At 26.6% G+C, this 23,632-nt stretch overlaps 1 protein-coding gene across 18 annotated transcripts in view; it reads left to right on the forward strand.

The window, feature by feature from the left end:
- Positions 1–23,632, forward strand: part of LOC123299073 (longitudinals lacking protein, isoforms A/B/D/L) — a 422,122-nt gene that overhangs the window by 221,459 nt on the left and 177,031 nt on the right. Inside the window, exon 5 of one of the 18 annotated variants that reach the window (XM_044881238.1) lies at positions 4,391–4,908. The exons of 14 other annotated variants lie outside the window; for them this stretch is intronic. In XM_044881238.1, the coding sequence (XP_044737173.1) occupies positions 4,391–4,899 (509 nt within the window). In that variant the 3' untranslated portion in view covers positions 4,900–4,908. Of the gene's footprint in view, positions 1–4,390; positions 4,909–8,081; positions 8,384–11,023; positions 11,375–14,487; positions 14,820–23,632 lie in introns of those variants that run through there. 3 more of the 18 variants (XM_044881256.1, XM_044881255.1, XM_044881268.1) reach the window with 3 other exon arrangements.

The raw sequence follows: 23,632 nt of genomic DNA on the forward strand, positions 1-23,632 counted from the left end.
GGAATAAAAAATTGATAAAGAAGAACACGGTTAATTTTAATATATCAGGAAATACCTTTATAAATAATTTTTTATAAATTTAAATGGTTGGATTGAATATTGATAAAGGTCAGGATTAATGATAATCAGAGACTAAACTGGGTAATTACACTATTTTAAAGTGTATTATCATAATACTTTTTATAAGAATCGAGCGAAGCAAGCTGTCGCTCTATGGCCAGTGATCTTCCTGAGGTCACGCCGAGTACATTTTAAATGTATTTATTTATCTATAGTTGTCTCGCGTAATTACATTTTTAGTGAAGCAATGACTAAACCATTTTGATAATTTAAATAATAAGTGTAATTTTTTTGTTATATATGTTGAAAAAATTAATAATTTATTTTTATACAAAATTACATGAAATAAAATTATTTTTCAGGTTTAAAAATGGAAGGTGGTGATTTTTTAAGACAATTATCAAACGATAATAATGATTCATCACAATCATCATTTGATAATAATCAATTATCATTTGTACAATTCACAATGGAAGATAATCGTATAAATTGTCCAAAATGTCCACGCCGTTTTAGTCAATTACATATGTTAAAATATCATATAAAACATGAATGTGGTAAAAATTTAACATGCACAAAATGTGATCAACGTTTTAAATATAAACATTATTATGATTCACATATGAAATTTGGTTGTGATTATGTATATAAGTGTACACAATGTGATGCAAAATTTAAACAATATGCATTCTTAAAATATCATGAGAAACATAATTGTGGTCGAATATTTATATGTGAACATTGTCAAAAACAATTTAAAACTAATTTAACATTAAAACAGCATAATAAAGTATGTGGAGGATCACCGAGGCATCCAGCTGATTTATTGGAAAAATTAGCTAATATTCCATTTTAAACTTCATAGTCAGGTTATGATGCATTTATTACATTTAGAGTGGCGCGAAGTGCTCCAAATAGCTAATCTATTTTATCAAATCTCTTGTGATTTTATGTTTTATTGCAGGCATAGGCGAGTTATTTTAAGTCGAAGTCACCATTGTTATAACTTTATTTTGTGCCATATACTTTATTGTGTGTCTCTTTATAAAAGTCAGCATTGCTCATAGAGAAGAAAGCGAGACGGGTATACGACGCTTCTAACTTTCTCAGTTGCAAATGTTGTCTCTCTGTCTTACTCGTATTTTTGGTTGTCACTGATTTGAGTGTCACTGTCTTACTAGTATTTTAGATACAGAAGTCTGAGTGACTTCTCTAAGCCACGTTTGCTCATGCCTGTTTTATTGTGCTTTTCTTATACAACAGAAACTCAAACCAATATAGTAGTCTGGCAACCTCCTAATTTTTGAGACACAAGATACTGTATGTCATTCTTAATACTGAGCATCAAATGAGTGATTTATTAACCTCATGATAACCAGCCACTTAGTTCACTTTTACATCACTTGATAATTTTTGTCCCAAATATGGGACATTCATTTTTTATGTTAAATGGCGAAAAATCACAAACTATGATATTTTATATGGTATGTAGGGGAAATTTTGAAAAACTAAAAGTTATCATGAGGTTAAAATAATGTGATATACAGAGTGAAATAAATAAACTGTTGTATACTTAGTCACCCAGGCATATGCATTGTTGAAATTTCGAAAAAACCTTTTCTTCAGATTTCCACAAGTTATTCATTTTACCCTTATTTTAGTTTCTTGCTTGGAGAACGTTATCTGAGTTGACCTGTTTTTTTGAAATATATCAAGAAATTGGGAGTTTGAGGGTGTTTCTATTCATTTGAGAAAGCATTTTGCCCAATAAGATCTTCGTATCACTACTACGAATCACGAAATTGTCTCTGCTTCTCGGATCATTGAACATTGTCCCTATGAATCAACAAGGATTATTTGAAGAACAATATTTGAGTTGATTCATAGGGAGAATGTTCAATGATCCGAAAGGCAGAGGCAATTTCGTAATTCATAGATGTGATCGTTAAATTTACTGGCAGCTAATTTTACAAGAGATCTCAAACTTAGATTAGCTCACTAACTGGCAGTTATTTAATGAAATGAAAATGTTATTTGATTAAAAGTATATCAATCTAAAAATTGAATAGCGTTTCCAGACATTATTGTCAGGCAATTATTACAATATATATTTCGTTACCATTTGAAATCTATTCAAACTTTCAAAGCATTTTTGAGGTAACTATATGTAAAAATATTATAATAATTAAATTATTAAATTTGACGTTTCGATAATTGAAATTTGTGGTGCCACTATTGTATTATATAAGTTTCAAGCTCAAATAATCCTACAGCTTTATAAGAAAACAGAATTCTGATTAGAATACATATTCTCTTGGGAGTTTTTAAAAAAAAAGAAAGAAATGTTCCTATTTGCACTATTATTGAATAACCAGAGAAAAACTTGGTTTCGGGTTAAAAATTACAAATAAAAATAACTAATAATGTTTTTGATGTTAAAAATTCATGTTTTAATAAAAAAAATAAGTGCATTGCATTTAGTAGTAAATTAAATTGTACATATTAATAGAATATTTTTCTAAAAAAAAAATAAAGTGTGCCATTTTAATACCAGAGTCCACCGTAGTAAGGTCTCAAATATCGAACAGTCGTAACTATTCTAAAGTAGGATATTAATTTAGACTGCCAGCTCTCCACATTCGATTTCGATATTCAAGTCTCCGGTCAAAGGTATTTCAAACGAAGAATATAAGTTTAAAATGAAGGTAAAGAAGGCCGTTTTTAATTGAAAAGTTCTAAAATATTCTGATAAAAACGGCTTTCAAGACGGAGACACAAATCAAGCATTTTAGAGATGGCAGGCTGGATTAATAATTAATTTGTGGATAATAAACTTGTTATAGTTACAACAATTTTCCGGAATATAATTCTTATATTACTTATTTGAAGAAATCATAAAATCAATATTTTTAAGTATCATGGTCTCTTTGGAATTCACTGAAATAGGGTGTTCTACTATATTTGAAAAAGTACTTTAAAATGTTGATTTTGCTAATAAAAAGACACCAAAAAAATTACGTTTTTTACTTTTAATATTATAAAATAAAAATGTGCTTTTTTTAACTCGAAATCAGAATATTTAAGTATATTTTTACATAAATTTTAACTTTTTTCAAATTTCATAATTTATTTTTCACCCTATTGTCACGAATGCTCTAAGAAATCTTACTACATTGGACTCTCGAACCATTAGTTTATGAATTATGTTATAAGGAATGTGATTTTATATTTAAAACAAATCTTAATTAAGTTAATTTGCCAATTTTTTTCTGAAAATATTATGAATCTTGTTAATAATTTTATGCTTTTTTTTTAATGTTGTTTTAGAATAAGTATAAATATCTATAGAGTTATATGTATGTACATAAAATAAAGTATTTACAAAATATACGATGTATGTTTTCATTTTTGATCATTATTTTCGGATTCAGTATATTAGTTTTTTTTTTTTTTATATTAAATAAACTGCCTGTAATTGTTTGTGACTACGGAAGCCTGAATGTCTTACTGTCAATTTATGAGAAAGTGATGCTACATGAGCTTATTTTTTAAACGTGTACTACCCAAAAGTATAAAACAACTTTTATAAAAAACACTAGTTCACTTTCAACAAGTACACTTGTGACTTATGGCATTATGGAAACGAACCTTTTTGAACATGTCAGTCGGTCATGACTATCCTTTCATTAGACACTACCGAAACTGTCTGGAATTATTAATAATTGTATGTGCGGATTTAATAATAATATGATAATGTTTATAATTTGTCTTATGTAGTTAGTTAAAAATTTTCTTTAGTATTATTTAAAAAGTATAATGCTTTAATCGTTGATGTTTTTCTTTTGCATCTGCACATTTCTAATTTCTAACCTTTAAAAGTATTATTAAGTGTTTATTATGACGTTTAATTAGAAATTTGCACATGACAAAATACCGACACCTTCAAAGAGGTTCGTTTCCATAATGCCACAAATCACAAGTGCTCTTGTTGAAAGTGAACTAGTGACTTTTCTAAAAGTTGGTTTTATATTTGTGGGTAGTACACATTTAAAAAATTATCTTGTGTAGCGCCACTTTCTCATAAATTGGCAGTGAGCTATTCAGGCTTCCGTATATGTAACGATTGTTTTTAGCTTTTTGTGTTTAAAAATCAACGATTTTCTACGAATAAATGAAAATGAAAATTTCATAAGAAAGTTAAAAGTGAGATTGGATGTTGTTCAGGTACTTATCAAAGCATGTATTTATTATTATAGTAATTTTTCTCAAACATTTTGTAAATTTTCGTCTTAAATATGAAAATAAAACATTTATGTTATTTATTTTGCAGAAATTATCGTGGACGAAACAGAAATAAATGAAATTGATGACGACGATGACGATGACAATGATGTAGAATATGTACCAGAAAGTGAAACAAAACAACGGATACCAAAAAAACGTGCAGCACGTTCAGAACGTAGAAAATGTCCAAAATGTCCACGTACATTTGGAAGTGTTTACGCATTACGACATCATGTGCGCCATGAATGTGGAATAAATTTTCAATGTTTAGCGTGTAATAAAAAATTCAAATATAAATATGATTATGATACGCACATGAAATATGGTTGTGATGTACAATTCGAATGTAAACCATGTAATATAAAGTTTCGACGTCCGCACATGTTACAAAAACATTTAAAGAATGATTGTGGTAAACCTCGTGTGTGCTCATTTTGTCATAAGAATTTTAAGACAAATGTTAGTTTACGTAAACATTTACAAACAAATAAATTATGTCGACAACGTCGTTTTTCCATTAAATGTGAAAAAACAGAAGTTATACTTCCAAATTAAATTTGATTTTCCGACAATTTTAAAATCTTTTAAAATTATTTTAGCTGTAAAACAGTAAATAAAGAGTTTATTTATTTTTTAAATTTTTTTAAATCTTTTTTGGAATCTTTTCTAAAGTTCAAACGTTCTTAATGAATTTAAAGGTTCCATTTTTATCAAAATTTGCACTCTTGTTGTGGGTTAAAGTAGTAAGACCGCCAGGGCAAGTTCAGACTTGCAGTTGAAATTATTTGTACCTTATTTTCAACTTTGATGATGAATTTTGTTATAACATCATAAATGTAGATTAAAAATAAGACTAAAATTTTTTGATATCTACCTTAATTCTCGAAATATTGAAAGCTAAATATTTAAACATACTTGGGGTATGGGAAAATGACGTCACTTTGCTACCTAATGGATTCACGTCAATTTGCTACTTAATGGAAACCACCAATTGATTTTCTTTTAGTTAGAAAGGGCTCTTGTGAGACATTTGAGATGCTAGTGTTTTGGATATGCTAACTGCTAGTAGCAACAAATATTTTGATATCTACCTTAATTCTCGAAATATTGAAAGCTAAATATTTAAACATACTTGGGGTATGGGAAAATGACGTCACTTTGCTACCTTATGGATTCACGTCAATTTGCTACCTAATGGATTCACGTCAATTTGCTACTTAATGGAAACCACCAATTGATTTTCTTTTAGTTAGAAAGGGCTCTTGTGAGACATTTGAGATGCTAGTGTTTTGAATATGCTAACTGCTAGTAGCAACAAATACTTTGCAGGCGATTTTAAGACAAGCCATTGGGTTTATTTTCTTTTCGCTAAAAATCCTTCCTATATTAATATCGATTATTGGGTGTTCGATTTGTTTCTTATTTTTTACTACACTGAGAGCCTGATTTCAAGAAGCATGTATGTTTGCCTGTTTTACTTCATTAATCCACATTTGAGGAAGATAAAGTATGTAAAATTTCAATTAAGTAAAGTTCAAGCTAGCAATTTTTTCTTAAAACAATGAATCTACATTTTCAAAACTTTGGAATTAATATTATAAAAATTCTTCATAAAATATTTTGATGTTGATATTGTTAAGACATGTTATCGTAGTCAATGTTCCTACTTCATGTTTTTAGAAAGGCGTATAGGTACAAATCGTACAAGGCTCTTAAAATTGCCATATTTATAACTATAATCTTATAAATTACTATAATCGTATTTATACTATTTTTCAGTTTTATTCAAAAAGAAATATATATGTATATAAAAAAAAAATAAAGATTAAAAATAATTATGATTTAATTTTAATTAAATGTATATAAAACAAATAAATGATTCTATTTAAAATAATAAAAAAATCTTAAAAAATTATTTTTGGTTTTATCCATATTTACCCTACACCAAAAAACAAACATTTTTGTTTAAAACAAAATAATATCCTTTTTTTAAATTAAATTTCATTAAAATTTATGTAATTTATTTATTTATTTTCAGGTGATGTAAATCTACGTAAAGGTTTTGAATGTAAAAAATGTTCAAGGCGTTTTTCATGGAAAAGTACATTAAATTATCATATGAAACGTGAATGTGGTAAAACATTTTTATGTGAAAAATGTAATAAACAATTTCGTTCATTTTATGGTTCACAAATGCATTTACGAAATGGTTGTGAAGCGGTTTTTCAATGTGTGAAATGTTCAAAAAAATATTTTAGTTCGTATGCATTGAAACGACATGTGGAGGATTGTACCAAATAATTATTCATTTTTAGTCTTCAAAATCTACGTCTTATTTTATAGTACTATAAAGCCAATTAGATAGATATCTATACAAAACAATTTATAAATACGTGCCTGAAATTTGAAGTTACCACTACAAATATTTACTAAATAATATATTTCTATATAAATATAAAAAAAAAAAACTATTTTTATAAACCAAATTTTAATGTAAATAAAATTTATTTATTTTTTATCTTTTTTAATAACATTTTTCATGTTTATTTATGTTGAAAGGAAATTGGAGATTTTATTGACTTTTATTTTTCTGTTGATTCTGATCTTATTTTTATCCGTCTGCCAATCAAAGTTTGTTTAACCAAGATATGCTCTTTATTATACAGAATGTTTGATTTAGATCTAGGCAAATAAATACCACAGAACAGTATGACAGAACACATGCGTTAAGCAATGCATCTAAGTGAGAGATATTATATACATGTATTGAAGCTTCGATATGCGTTGCGATAGTTGTAAGACGCTTGTAGAGTGGGAGTTTCTTAGTTGAATAGATGAACTACAACAGATAAGCCACGATACAATTAACTTTTGCAATTTTATATAACACCTATTTTACCTCTTACTTAGATGCATTGCTTAACGCATGTACTCTGTCATACTCGTGATATTTATATGCCTAGATGTAAAACGGACATTTTGTATAAGCCTTACAGTAACAGACGATAAATTCGATCCTATAATTCTATTAAAGCCCTAAGTATGCTGAACAACTGTCTATTTTTTATGCCTTTATGACAGTTCATATTTTTTCTTCGTAATTCTGAGGATGCATCTTAGGAAAAATCACTTGTCATTCTCATTAACAAATAAGTTCTAAAATGTCCTTCAAACATTCATGAAAATAAATTTTTCTCCGCCCAAAACAAAGTGGATTGTTTTGTAACATGTGCAACATGGATTGTTACAAATGCATATAAGGTGGTATTCCCTCAATATCCGTGTTCTTTAGAATCAGATAAGCATATTTTGCACCCGCAAATGATATAATAATTCGATTCTCTACATGAATATTCGTTGACCGTTTGCCTAATTCTTAGGCTACCGCAGTGTGACTGATCAATAAGTTGCCTGCTGCACACTTACTGCTCAATATTTCGATTGCCACAGTTTAGTAATCAATATTGGAGAATCCACTAATACATTAATCAATAAAAGTAAATTTATTTTCCATCCAATTTCTTTCACATATATTAAACTTTTAGTTTTGTTTGTACATCATTAGTTCCAAATAACTAACAAAAATTATTTCTTTTCTTTTGCCCTCCACGGCAACTCACTTAATTCAATAAAAACTGTCCATCTCAATCACTAAACTTGTGTACAGTAGTTTTCACAGAAAAGTTGTTTTTATTAAAACATAAATTTTTAGAAAAAATTTTTAAATTTTTTTTTAGGTTTTAATCATAGTAATCCATGTGAAATAGTTTGTCCAAAATGTCCAAGAAAATTTAGATGGATACATGCATTACGTCATCATGAAAAATTTGAATGTGGAAAACTATATGGATGTGATAAATGTGATAAAGTTTTTCGATCACATCGTGGTTATAAAATGCATATGGAAAATGGTTGCACAGCTGTTTTTGAATGTCCACAATGTTTAAAAAAATATTTTAGTGCGTATTCATTAAAACGACATGCCCAATTTTCTCACGGGATGCAACTTAATAAACAATCATAATTAATTATTATTTTATTTGACAGATTATTTCTTTTTGTTTTTCGTTCTTTATTGCATAGTTTTCAAAATGATTCCATATATTTTCTAGTCATTTCAAGGTCAACTTTTAATCAAACATTTATGAAAATTAAAGCGATATGTTTTGGTTCTTGCAGATGGAGGTATCATATATTTCAAATCCAGGCGATGATATCGCCTTTGGCAGTTTATTTCTGACAAAATGTACACCTGGGGAAAAAAGTCACTGCAAAGTTTCTATCTTAAAAGCACCTATTCAACGATATTTTAAGGGTGCAGCAAAATAAAGATTTTCATCTGTAAAATTAATGGATATAATTTTTTTGTTAATAACTCAAAGGATGCAACTTTTTCAGTCACTACATTCTGTAGAGTATATAGTTTTGAATAGGGTTTTAAACACAGAATAAAAATTTTCGTGTTATTTTTTCTTCTCATGCTGGGTATACATTCATTAATTATACAATCGAACTTTGTAACCATGAAAACTTTTGTACAATAGGTCAAAATTACACCATGCTGCAGTTTTCTACAGTACTCCTGTATTCATAGGTTTCTCTTAGATCACTTAAATGACCAGGCTGAAGCTAGTACACTTGGTGCATTCACATGAATTGAGTAGCTTCAGTTACTTATTAACATATGGAACAAGAGAAAACAAACAATTGACTGAGTTAATTGTTGAAATACCATGTATAGACAGTGTTGATTACTCTATCACATTACACATATACCTATACATGTCCCACATACATAACTGATAATTCCATATTAATACACACTATAAAATTTGCATCTAATGTGTGCCCTCGTGAATAAACAGTGATGTTAACGAAAAAATGTTTCAATCAAAAGTTGTTTATTTTTTAATAAGGAACATTTTTTACATTTAAACTTTTGTTCTATCTCTAACGGTTTACAAGATGTTGCCGTGGGACCCAAGACCCAATTGACCTATGTTGCTCATTTACGAAATCGACCTCATTTTTTACGTTCTGAGTGCGCTGTAAAAATTTCAGCTTGATATATTTTTTTCGTAGCATCAATATTTTTAAGCTTTATAAACTTTGGACTAAACTTAATATACTATGTATATTTCATATATTCATGGTATAAAAACTTATAAATTTAAAGATATTTTCCGCAGTTATTTTTCATAAAACTATTTTGAAACAATATTGGATTAATTAATTTTTGTTATTTTTCATTTCAAAACATGCTTTTGAGATTTTTATTAAATTAGAGTTGTCTGTTTAAACGTTGACCTTGAAATATTGTTACTTTTTATGTTATTATTATTATTATATATGTGTTACAAAAAACTAGATTACTAGAACTTTAGAAATATGTTTTTGTTGAAATGTTATATTTTATATAGTTTTGTTCAAATTTTATGTTCCATATTATCTTTACAAAAAAAAAATCTTTTAATATATTATCTTTAAAATAGAAAAATAAATAAATATCTTTATTTTTTGTGTATTATATAAAAAATGGATGGTGCAAAATTAATATTCTTTATTTTTTAAATAAATATTGTATTAATATTTTTAATGGATATAATTTTTTAAACCTCATCCCTTACAAAAAATTAAAATATATTTCTAGTTATTGTATAATTATACCATTAGTATATCAGATCGAAAAGTTTTATATACAGAGTGTTTCATTTAAGACTGAACTGTGACTAGAAAAAAAAGATATTACAAAAAGGACTTTTAAAAAATTCTAAAACATAAAAATTTGTACCGAATTAACACTGTGAGGCTTACCAGGTCTTTTAAAAGTCAATGCAAAAATAAAAAGGAAATGCAAAAGCCTATGCTCATTTCTGATTAGAGATAGTGGCATTGTTTAAATAAGAAAGTTGTTCGCCTCAACAAAATTATTTTTATTCTATAGTCTACTATAGTCTTACTCTTACCAGTCATGTGCAAGGGTTGATTGATACTTATAAAATCCCGCTAGTCCAGATAAATCTCATTCTGCTGACTCAGTACAGGTTTTTGCTTTAAAATTTTGTTTTTCAAGTTGCAGCAATTTCTCAGTTAAATAGGACACCCTATATATATTCCAGTAGAATTTTATACTGCGATTTCAACATCATAAGTGAATAGACCTAAAAACTTTTCCTACGATTAATTCCCTCAGTAATGCTCAGTTTATGATATGTCTATATATTTATTGTAAGAAGGCTCTGGTTTGAGAATTCTAGTTATTCATAAAAAGAGACTCTAGGTATATAATCCATTGCATAACGATTTTACTATTGTAAAACATTCAAAATTGATGTTTGGCTTAAAGAATCGCCAGATACACAAAAAGTTTTGCTGTTTCGAATTAAATAATTCTCAAACACCTCCAATAAATGCCTAGTTGTTCGAAATTGGCCACCATTGGCCTATAATTATATTTTGTGTTTTATTCGGTACATAAATTGGCTTTTCATAGCCAATAGATATAAATATTTATCAGCATGTAATGAATTCTTAAAAAAAGTAAATATTTAAATGTAGGTAATTTGTTAAATATTAGAATTCTATTTGATTTTACTGTACATGCTAGAATACAAAAATAGACATTACGTCTATGTTATCATTGTTCCATGTTGATAATTAAAATTAAAAATTGTTTCAGGTTATAACACTCAATTCTATGATGATCAATACTATTCACAAACAATGACACATAACAATGAAAATAATGATGATAAACCATTTCAGTGTGATAAATGCCATAAATCATATAAATATCGTCCAAATTATTCACGCCATAAAAATGAATGTGGACAAGTACCTCGATTACAATGTCCCTTATGCCCATATAAATGTAAACGTGCCGAACATATGCGCATGCATCTACTAACAAAAACTCATGCAGATGATCCTCGTGCTAGATTTTTAGCACGACAACGTGGCAGATTTGTTCAAAATTATGCTGCTAGTTTAGTGTAAATAAGTTTTGTTCCAATTACATTTTATTGTATTTTTCCCCTAATGAAATAAAGATTAAATTTTTGTAAACGATTTGTTATTTTTTATCCAATTATTTCTTTTCTTTTTGTAAAAAAAGATATAGCATTCATTTCTTACTTGATCAAAAAACCATTTTACTTCATTTCTCATTGAAAGAAAACTTAATCCATTTAACTTAAAAAGCTTTAGAGCGTATACGAAATTCAAAGGCTACTCTTTTGAATTTCAATTTTAGAAACTCATGGGAACTGTTGGTCTTACTTTATGCTACGATTTGACGTAAATTAACAAATTTTTTGCGACAATATTACTCTATTAAAAGGGGCTCAATTTTTTATAGATTCGAATATGTAATATTTACATATTTCTGCGAATATCAAAGATCACAGTATGTTGATTATCGAAAATATTTGACTGTATTGATCAAAGTGTCGCATCTTGAGTTGAGTACAGGGAAATTATTCCAATATAACTAAGAAAGGTACACAGTCATCACAAACAATACTAAATATTATTTTATAATTTTTTTTTTAAATTTCGTTAAATTAAAATTTTTATTTCGCTTATTAAAATTATCACTCACAATAATTAATTTTTACTCAAATATATTACGTTTTAGATGAGAATATGATGATGTATTATCAACACCAATCAAAAATACCAAATGAAAATGAATTTGTTTGTCACATTTGTAATCGATCATACAAACGTAAAACAACATTGTATCGCCATCAAAAATATGAATGTGGTGTTGAACCAAAATTTGAATGTCCAATATGTGGACGTAAATTTAAACGTAAAGAGTATGTGATTGGACATGTTTTGGGACGACATGGAAAAAATTACAAATTTTTAGTTAAATAAATATTAAATACTATTTTTATAATTGTTTTTTTTTTAATAGTTACTAAGTAATTTTGTAATTTTTTTATTTTATTATATTTAGTTTAAATAATTAATACTAGAGGAACATATTTGCGCGTTCATTTAAGACTATTCGAAATGCCTTAATTAATCCAATCATTGCGCGTTGACATTTGCGAATGAAGAACATAGTTAATTTATTTTTAATAATGTATTAGATACCCGTAATACCCGCCCACTGCGTTCCATAACATTAAAAGTAAAGACTCCCGCGTCCATAATACTCGAAATAGGGGTAAGGATTGTTTTACAAAGGGAATCATCAGAACAGAATTTACACAAATCTTTAATTTGTGGTTCAAAATGATGCCCATAGATGAAACATCATTGACTAAATTTAATTATTTATTTTTTTTTAAATATATCTTTATAAATTATAGCTCAGTAATATTTTACAAATTCATTGGGTAATTTTTGCGTGAAAGCGTAACAAACAAACAAACAAACACCCTTACTTTCACATTTATAATAAAGAGGGATTTTTATGTTTAGATGTTGTGATCTCTAGCGCAGGTAAGCTCTAATATCCGAATGCTAGATAAAATTTTATGTCCTTACTTCCAATTCTATTTAAAATAAATTCAACAAAAATCACTGTTTTCGTTTTGTTCAAAATTCGGTGTCACTTGGCAAGAATTTGTTGTTAAACTGAATGTGTTATAACAAAACGTTAATATAAAATCTCAGTTATACGAAGTTCCACTATAATTTAAAATTTCTCTAAATTATTTTTATAAAATACTCAGAATTTAATATTTTAAATGGACTCTGGAGAAAATTTTATGACATTATCACAAGGTTTAAAATAATTTAAACATGACTTCAAGTCGACCAAGACCCAAGTCCAAATAAGCAGTCTTTTTGTATATGGTATCCCTTATTGTCAATAGTTTTTAAAAATAAATCGGTAATAAAGTTTTGCTCTATTTATATCACTCCTACCTACTCTTATCCTTTTTAAATAAAATGTATATTCCTGGGAAAGAAACATGACTCTAGCAAGGACGAATTTTGGCTATAAGGGATATTTTTTTAAATCAAATCAAACAAAAATGAGCGATTTTTCAAGTGCGATAACACTTAAAATATATGAATTTTAAGACTAAAAATCTATTTTTTATATTTTATAAGAGTACGTTCAAATGATTTTTTTGAATATGAGATTATGGTTACAATTGATCCACGAATATTACGTAAATTGCATAAATCGAACGGGACAGATCCTAAATATTAAACTTTTCAAACCAATATGCTCAAAAAATTAAAGTATTACTTCCCGAAAAATATTTTGGTTTGTACTCTTCGTATCGTGTAATACCAGATATTTCAATTGATTACAAACTTTTTGATGTGAAAATGGTAAATCATATTATTCGAATTAAATTGTTTGTAGTTTTTAGGAGAAGATAAATCGTTGATACGAAATTCCGAAACTTTATTTTGAATAATGCCAATGTCATTAACTATCTGCTCATAAAATAAATCAGATCAATTTTAGCCCATTAAATAAATTTTTTCTCAAATTCAATCATGTTGAAATTTATAGCACAAATCGTTGTTTGAAAATTTGATTAAATATTAAGTTTGTTATATTTGTAATATTATACTAGAAATTGTATTATTTTATTAAATAAAACTCATTTTTTTATTTTTTAAATTTCTAATAAATTCATTTTTCAATTTTCTTGATTTTGTTAATATATTTTATACCTGTACAACCAGGGGACACAAGGAAAATCAATTTTGGGTAATTTCTATTTCATAGTTCATTATTAATTATTTATTTTTAATTAATATGAAAATCATTGCATAAAATATTATTGTCCTAAGCAAAATGATTATGTGCCTAAACTTTTAAATTAAACATATGCCGCTAAAATTATTTCGCTTCATGGAGACAACATTTTGTTATTTTTAATCGGTATAACTAATTTTTGTCGAATATGTTCAGTTTTCGAAAAAGTGTTTTGAATTGTGTTTGGAAAAAACTTTTTCTATATAAAAAAAATAATATCTATCGAAAACCGAAATTATTCAGTACAAATCGACTAAAAAAATTTGGGTACTTTTTTATTGTAAATAATGTTGAAGTGATTAACAAACAAAGATAAAATTTTCATTTAATTTCAAATATCTAATATCTAATAGTATTTATATTTGTTTATATTTAATTAAAATTTATTTTATTTTTTCTATTTTTAGGCATATTTTCATTGTATACTCAACAAAATCTATCATCAATTATAACAAAACATCAACGGATTATTGAATCAACAACATCATCCACGTACGATGATAATCGACCATACTCTTGTCAAAAATGTAATCGTTTATATAAATATAAAAATAACTTATATCGACATTTACGTTTTGAATGTGGTATTGAACCACAATTTGAATGTCCATATTGTTTGTATAAATTCAAACAAAAGGATAACTTAAATTCACATATTTATTCAAAACATTCAAACGTAATACCAAAACGTGAAATAAATACTAAAGATTTTAATAATAGCTAACAATTTTCTATAAAACTGAATTATTTTCTCTTGCAGAAAATTTATGTTTAAAAAATTTATAGGTACCTACATAATAATTTTCAATAAATATATTAAAAATTGATTTCTCCTTTTTTAGAGCATCCGGTAAGATAATATACTTGAGTATTGGCATCATATTTAGGGTGGCTCACTTTAATATTCCCAGCTAAATATTTTTTCAACCCAGCGTTTATGAAAAAAATTACCTGTAAAATTCTATTTTGAAACTTTAATATTTTCGGAAATATTTGGATGCCAATACGCAACATGTTATCTTGAAGATGTATGATTCAAAATGTTACGGATGCTTTCTCATTATTATATATTTCTAATAATTTTTATATATTTCTCTAAGCGGTAAATTTTATAATTATTAATATTTATAGCTTCATGTCAGTTTAGTAGGATCAATATTCCAAAAACAAAACTTAGCCTAAGCAACCAAGATCAAGCACGGATACAAAGAAGAGAAATTGGGATAATATCCACCTCAAGTCAACTATTTTAAATAATTACTAAAAAAAATGTAACCCCTAATCATAATACTATTCCTTTTTTTTAACTTATTCATAGGCAATAGAAAATTGCAATAAATCAGAACAAATCTCAAAAGCTATCCACCCAATCGCTAAATAATTCTGAATTTTTGAGTCAAAATTACCCGACTTTAGCATGTGTATGCCGACTTTCCTCAATTTCCTTAATAAAAATTGTATTATAATTTTATCGATTTTTTTAAAGGAGCTGAACTAAAATCGGGAAATTTGGATAAAAAGCATTATCTAGAGTAATTTTGATCCATAAAACACAAATCGGCTCTATTTATCGCTTGGTTTCGTAGTTTCTGATGTGAACTAAAATCATACACCAGGGAGCAATTTAATTTGATTTCCGAAAAATTTTGTTGATCTCACGAAAACTGAACCAAATGTTCGTAGGCAATGAAGAGATTAAAAAGTAAGAATATGTAAAGTATCAAATTATCAATTACTGAGCCAAAATAAGGGCAGCTATCTAAAAAAAATACAATTTTAATAGACTTTCTCCTTGATGATTTATCGATTAATTTAGAGGTAAAATATTGTGGAAGTAATTTTTTATTCGAATTTTTCGGTTTGTATTTTGTTGGTATTTTGATCTTACTATAATTACCTCGTAGGTACGCTTTAGTCAATCAATGAATAAGATAATTAATTTTGGATCTTTATAATTTCGAGTGATTTTGCACATTTAATTTCTTAGTTTTTCAATCCACTTATATACAAAGTTATTGTGTGATAATATATTTATGTCTCAATTAAGAATAATGTCTTTTAAACTCGCACTAATACTATGTTGTACATAAGTTATACCTATAAAAGCTTTCAAAATTTCTAGAATCTAAACAATATACTTTCTAGTATGCTTATTTTTTAAATAAAATTTAGGTGTCTGTCGAACAGCATATGTCATTTATAACTGCACCCTGATTGCTAGTACAAGGTACAACATGGTTTTAGTATTGCGAATTGTTTTCTAGAATTTATTATGAATATTGTAAAATTTAATATACATTTGTTATGTACTAATAAAAATTTTAAAATTTGTAAAAGTTTTATTTATTTACAAAATAAGTAAGATGCTTTTTTATATCTTTTTAAAATTTATTTCAGTTTTTTTTTGCTTTTATCATGGGTAAGTATATTTTAGGATTTGATTTTACATATCTCGCATTAAATCTGTCTTTTTAATTAATTAAAAGTTGTGAAGAAAATTCGATAAAAAGATTCTTAAATTGTATTTATTTCTACAAAATGCCACTGTTAGGATAAATTTTGAAAAAAAAAAACAAAAACTAAAGTAAGTTAGGTTATTTACTTACCTATATTTCTAGAATACTTGTATTCCGATAATATTATTTATTATTATTTTGAAAACAGGTAGATTGTTTTCTCAGTTAGTACTTCAGAAGATAACTATCAAACATTTTTTGGAGGAATTTGAAATGGGAAGACTTTACCGTGCCACAATTTTAATCAGTAATACTTTCCAAATTTTTCTCTAGTTAAACCTTTTTTTCTACACCCTTAACACTAAACAATGCTCTAACTATATCTTTATCCATTTACTCGCATTTGGAACTTCGGTAAATGCATTTTTAAAAGGTTAAAATTCGGAATAAACACTGTAAAAATGTAACTACTTGAAGTCAATTATCGAGCAAATGGTTAAATTTACAATGATTTGTTTCTTCTTGGGATAATTTCCCGAATGGGTAAGAGATTGTACCCAGAAATAACTTAATTTTGAAGTAATTTTTTAGGCACCATCGGATGAAGCGTTCTGAATCTTAAGGTTCAAAATGGCACACAAGGCACCTATTTTTTGAAACCAGATTACAGTGCTAAATATCGAAACTTCTTCCTTATAGAGGATACAATACCTGATGACAAGTCCAGTGATATGATTAGCAATTAAACGGGACTGATGATATTTTCAAAAACAACAAGTATTTTCTAAATAAATATCGAAATTCTTAATTTTAGAACTTAAATCAATTTTCTTCCAATTTTTTTTTTTTTCAAACTTAGTTTTCTTTTTGCTTTTTTCTTATTTTCTAGAATACTTGAACTTTTTGATAACCGACAAGAGACAAATAACATTTGTTCATTTTTATATTTGTTTCAGGAAAATTAATTTTTTTACAAGAAGCTTTTAACCATCAACGACGTATGCATCGTTGCGAAAATTGTGGTAAAATGTATGCAAATCGTCCAAATTTACGTAAACATAAACGGCATGAATGTGGTGGTCGAAAGGAATTTATTTGTATACATTGTAATAAATGTTTCACACAAAAACATAATTTACAAAAACATTATGTAAAATGTGAACGCAATCCACAATCGGAAATACAACACCAGCCAAATGAACAACCTAATGATATTGTTAAATTTAACGCAATAAAATATAATTTTAAAACTTGAATCATGTTTTTTTTATTGTGCCTATTTCAATTTTTAGCGAATATATATACACCGTGCTCTGTTATTGACTGCAGAAACCCAGCTTACCAAAATAAGCTCGTCAAGAGCAACAAAAAAACTCTTTTCCAAATTTTAATCTGAGGCCTCATTTGGGAAATACGTGTATGGAAAAAATTGATGAATTTGTTCAACACTGACTATCATTCGATAACCAGTTGCCAATGATAATCAGTAGATATTTGTAAATTTCACTTAATAATGGAAGGGATTTTTAAAAAAGTATAAAATTATTTAATTGGATTTGATCAAATTATCACACTTTTTATATTTGTGAGAGTGGGGATTGGATCGACTGTATTGATTAATATGGAAATGAGCAAAAAGGTGATATCAGTACCGTTCGCAACATTTGAATCCAAAGTAACCCCCCCCTTCCAACCCAATCCTATGATATTAAATTTTCTTATACGAATATACCAATTTAAAAAAAGAAGGCAAATTTAGTACTGAACACAAATTTTTCATGAAAAATTTAACACTCCTTTAAACTTTTCCTAATTTGTGTATATGTCGCTAGTTGTCAATCCTTACACTGAATGTACGCTTTCTAATAATATTCTCGAAAGGTTCTCCCAAGTAAAGATGCGGATAACAGTTTTCTTTTATTTTTTCCCCACGTTCCACTCCTCCAAAATAAACTAGGTAAATGTATTATTCTAATTGATGGTTTAAATTTTATTAAATTAGGTAAGTAATTAAGTTTTGTTAACTAAAGGAAAATTCATCATGAGTGTTGAAATTGGAAAACTTTTTCTTACTTATGCTTAACTCATCGAAATATATTTTTAATGGCTTAATTTTGATACATTTTTTTAAAAGGTGAGTAAAATCATTAATAAAAAATTTAATATTTTTAATTCCAATGAATCTAATGTATTTTCTTATTTATATTTTCAGAAAACCAAGAAATACCATGGAAAACTAAGGAATGAAATCAAGGACTATTACTGTAGGTTTTTATTAAACCATAAAAAAATTTAATTGTAAATTTTTTAAATTATGGTTTCAAATTTTTATTTTATTTTGAATACTAATTGAATTTTTTTCTAGGAATCCAGTTTATGAAACTATTAGTAATGATGGGTTATTAAAGGTAAAAAAAATAAATAGTTTTTGTAAAATTTTTGTCACAGAAATTTAGATTAGTAGCTATTTTGTAAGTGTTGGAATACTTAATAGGTATTTGAAAATTTGAAAAAGTACACACCACAGAAAAATTATTAAAATTATTTTATTATTGTCCATGCAGATGAAATGATTTTCTCACGAAGTTTCTATTTTCGACAACGAGTAAATTATAATAAGACCCAATTGGAAATATTACAACAAGAATACGATAATAATCCATTTCCGGATATTTCAACGCGTGAAACACTTGCAACTATGTTTGGTGTTACAAGTCAACAAATTTATAAATGGTTTCAAAATCGTCGATCTCGTCTTAAATATTATAAATTCAATAAATAGGAATTATTAGTATGTATGTACAATCATCTTCAAAAATCCATAAAATTAAACGAAAATAAATAATTCCTGCCTTTTTATTGTGTTCAAATTATTTCAAAAAACTATTCAGTTGTAAGTCGATACCAAATTTTAGGTAAACAGAATTAAAAATTTGTTTTTCGAAATAAGTATTCCAAAAAATTAAAGATTTTTTAGTAGGAAATTCGTTTTTGTAATTTTTTTAATCAAATTGAATTAACTATTTTTTAAATTTTTTCCATGAACAGGTGTTTACCAAATAAATACTAGACCTGGACGATGGTGGCGTTATGAAAAGCCACAATTAATTATACTTGAAGATGCTTTTCAAGAAAGTGCATTTCCTAGTGTAGAAACTTTGGAGATATTAGGAACAAAATTAGGTGTAACACCACGTCAAGTACGAATTTGGTTTCAAAATCGACGTTCTAGAAATAGGCAAAAACAGCAAACGTATCCATAATTATTAAGTTACCAATTATCCTTTTTTTATACCAAAGCTTAAGTAAACGAAGTTACCAAAAATGTTTTAAATAATTTTAATAAATAAGACATATTTTTAAGAATAAAATTGAATTTTTCTTCCATAACTCCAAACTCAAATACATCCGTTTTTATAATTACAATATTCTTCGATAGAAGTTTTGAAACAATTTTTCCGTAGCAGTAGGCATTATAAGACATTTTCTATTTTATTAATAATAATTTTTTCTTATTTTTAGGTGATTATAAATTATTTTTAATTGGGTAAATAATACAAAAATATCCTAGAGTTGTGGTGATAGTAGAAAATTTTTGAAAATGATTTTATTTTTTATAAAATTTTTCATTATTTCTTATAATTATTTAAATTTTTTTTAAATAAATACAAAACAATAATTTTGCTTATTTTTTCTCCTATATAAAACAGGTATAATGCGTCAATTAAAATTACGTTCACGTATGCGTTTTCAAAGATCCCAAGTACAAATACTTGAAGAGGCATACCAGAAACAAGCTTTTCCCGATATACCCATGCGTACTGAACTTTGTGCAAAGCTAGGTGTAACAATGCAACAAGTAACAGTCTGGTTTCAAAATCGACGTATGAAAGCCAAACGTGAAAGCTATAATTACATGTTACCATCAACGCCAACGCAAGTACCACAATGTTCTCCGCCACTAAAATCACCTGTAAATTTGAGTACACCAGCGAAAACTAGTGTGGTTGCACCGCAGCCGCTCCCGCCTCCACCAGTTGTTACGTCATCATTGCCAATCGTAACACCCACCGTAATACCAATTAAATCGGAGAAAAATGATGCCAAACTAGAACGTCCACCATCGACGACAAAAATGATATTACGAAATTCATAATTTTTTTTCTCCTTTTTCAATTTTTCTTAATTTTGATTCAGAGTCAAAATTGTAAACTTTATTTGGTACAAAAAAACTTTATGCACTGTGTTATTATAAATATTTGCATTTTCTCTTTTTATTAGTTAAGGTTTTTTTATTATGTGATTTTCTTAATTTTAAATATTACTTCACATCATTGATAAGGGAAATTTAAGAAAATTTCTTGCCCTAGTAATAAGTAAATGATTCCAAAACTCTAGGTAATAAAAAATTCGGCTATTCAAAATATTATGTTTTGGTTAGTTAAGGTAGTATTATCGGTAATAGACTTTGCATTCAGAATTTAATGAAACTTGGCAGTTGTCCATTATTATATCATAATTAACCAGTTAAATTTTTAGGGGCCTTCAGAGAACTGAAAAAAATATATTTTAAAGATATTTTAACATTGATCCTTATAGGAAATCACATATTTTATTTTATTTCACAAAACTGGACGTTCAGATTTTCAGTTCTCTGAAGTCCCCTAAAAATTTAACTGGTTAATTATGATATAATATTGGACAACTATGCCAAGTTACATTAAATTCTGAATGCAAAGTCTATTACCGATAGTACTACCTTAAGAGTCATTTTCACGTATACGAATTAAGTATACAATTTAGTAGCTCAAGCTTTTTATTTATTTTAACAAAAACTTTACTCTTTTGGTACCAAAAATTTGTTACTATTATAATCATGTAATATAATAAAGCAATATTACCATAAAATTATTTTAAAAAATTGACCAATAAAATATAAAAATAATTTTTTTTAATTAGCAATTTATTTTTTTAAATTAAAAAAGTCATTTATTGTCTATACTTTAAAAAAAAATTAAAATTTTTAACAAAAAAGCCATAATTAATATAATAATTCCTTAGATTTAGAAGATAAGTTAGATTATAGGTGAAAAAATGTAAAACTTGGTGTTAAAATAGAAATCACTGAATTTCTTATTCAACTCAATGTGTGCTTTTGTGATTTATATAAATAATTGAAGAATAATTAAATATTTGGCCAAAATTCTATAATCTCAATTACATTCAGTTCAAAAAAATGCAAAGTCATTATATAGTGTATCCCCGGATAGAGGTAACTATACTTGTAAACTGTCTAATTTTTCATTTTAAGAAAAACACTTATTCCTTATAAAAAATTTTGCTTGTTCTGAAAACTATGTAGGCATATTTAAAACTTCTAAATATACAGTGTAGTCAAAAAATTGAAATCCTTATTTTTATTTTTGGTAAACTACCCTTCCTTTTTATAAGTTGACAAAATGTTACTCAGAAAAGTTGCTCACAATTAACAGTTATGACTCTATGCAAAATATCAAGAAGATCCCAGAACTTTAATTATAGCATCATTTTTTATTTGAACAAAAGTTGTAATTACAAAAAAACGTAACAAAGAAAATAATAATAAATCAATTAATATGTACTATTCGAGAGTGTCTTTTCTTTTATGGAATTGTCAAAGTTGGGAAAATCTTCTTGAAATTCATGAATTTGAATCTTGAGTCATAATTTCGAGCAACTTTTCTTTGTAACATTTTGTCAACTTATAAAAAGGATGGGTAGTTTAACACAAAAAAAAGTGATACCAAATTTTTGGCTACCCTGTACATTATTTAGAAGTTTTAAAAAATTCCTACATACTTTTCAGAATAAGGAAAATTTTTTATAAATAATGACTTTTTTTTTTAAATGCAAAATAACAAAATTTACACGTATAGTTACCACTACCTCTATCCGGGGACACACTATATTTAAAAATGAAAATCTTTGTTTTCTTGTGTGATAAAAGTAATATTAAAAATATATGTTTTATAAATTGCATTTAAATTTTTAACATTCTGTCTAATAACATTATTTTCCATGTACTTACAATGTAAAAAAATTCTTAATAATTTATACGGCATAAAAGTTCCTGAAAATTATATGTAAATTACCATAAATAGAAAATGGCATTTAGTATTATGTTATGGCCAGTGAGTGTTTAAAACTAAAATAAAAACTGTATTTTAAATTGTATTTTTAAATAATAAAAAATCAAATATTCATAAAAAAAATTGAATATAACATAATGTTTTTTATTTTCATTTAAGTTTTTTTTCTCTTCTTGAATAAATGTGAGATAATTTTTTTGGGAAGTCTTTCTATAAAATTTAAAAACGCTTTTTAGGTCATGCAGCAAAGTTTTTTAATGCCACACCTTCTCTATTCATGAAATATATGCTAAATGGATTTTTATAATTTAGGTAAGCTTTTATTTTTTATGCTTTTAATTGGGATACAATTTTTTGTAATACTTTTTTCGGGACTATTCGTGCTTTACATTTTTTTTTAAATCAAATTAAATTCAAATTAGCTTAAATGTTTTTTACGCAATGTCTTAAAAAAATTAAAAAATTAAAAAAAAAAAATCAAGATTTAAAAAAAAAAAATCTGTATCCATTCTCGAAATGGTTTCAGAATTTCTAAAATCTTTATATTGTAGATAAAATTAATAAAATGTATTTTAAAATTTCTTTTCCAGATTTATCAACGAAAACTTGGGAATGTTCAAGTTGTGGCAAACGATATGTACATCAGGCAAATTTGAGTAGGCATAAAAGACATGAATGTGGAGGACGTCGTGAGTTTGGTTGTCATTATTGTGGTAAATTGTTTACCCAAAAATATACAATGCATAAACATATTGAAAAATTTCATTTAATATCACAGTTATATGATTGGAATTTAAAAAATTTTATTAAAACCACCGAACCGGAATCACCGAAATAACTTTCAAGATGCCATAAAATATAGCCAGTCTTATTATTTATACATCACAAAAATTTTCTGAGATGCTATTTAATAATTTTTCTTGGAAGACTGATTAATAAAATAATTCAAATGAAAACTGTCTTCGAAT

Source organism: Chrysoperla carnea, chromosome 4, assembly GCF_905475395.1.
Source record: "Chrysoperla carnea chromosome 4, inChrCarn1.1, whole genome shotgun sequence".
NCBI classification, from domain to species: domain Eukaryota; kingdom Metazoa; phylum Arthropoda; class Insecta; order Neuroptera; family Chrysopidae; genus Chrysoperla; species Chrysoperla carnea.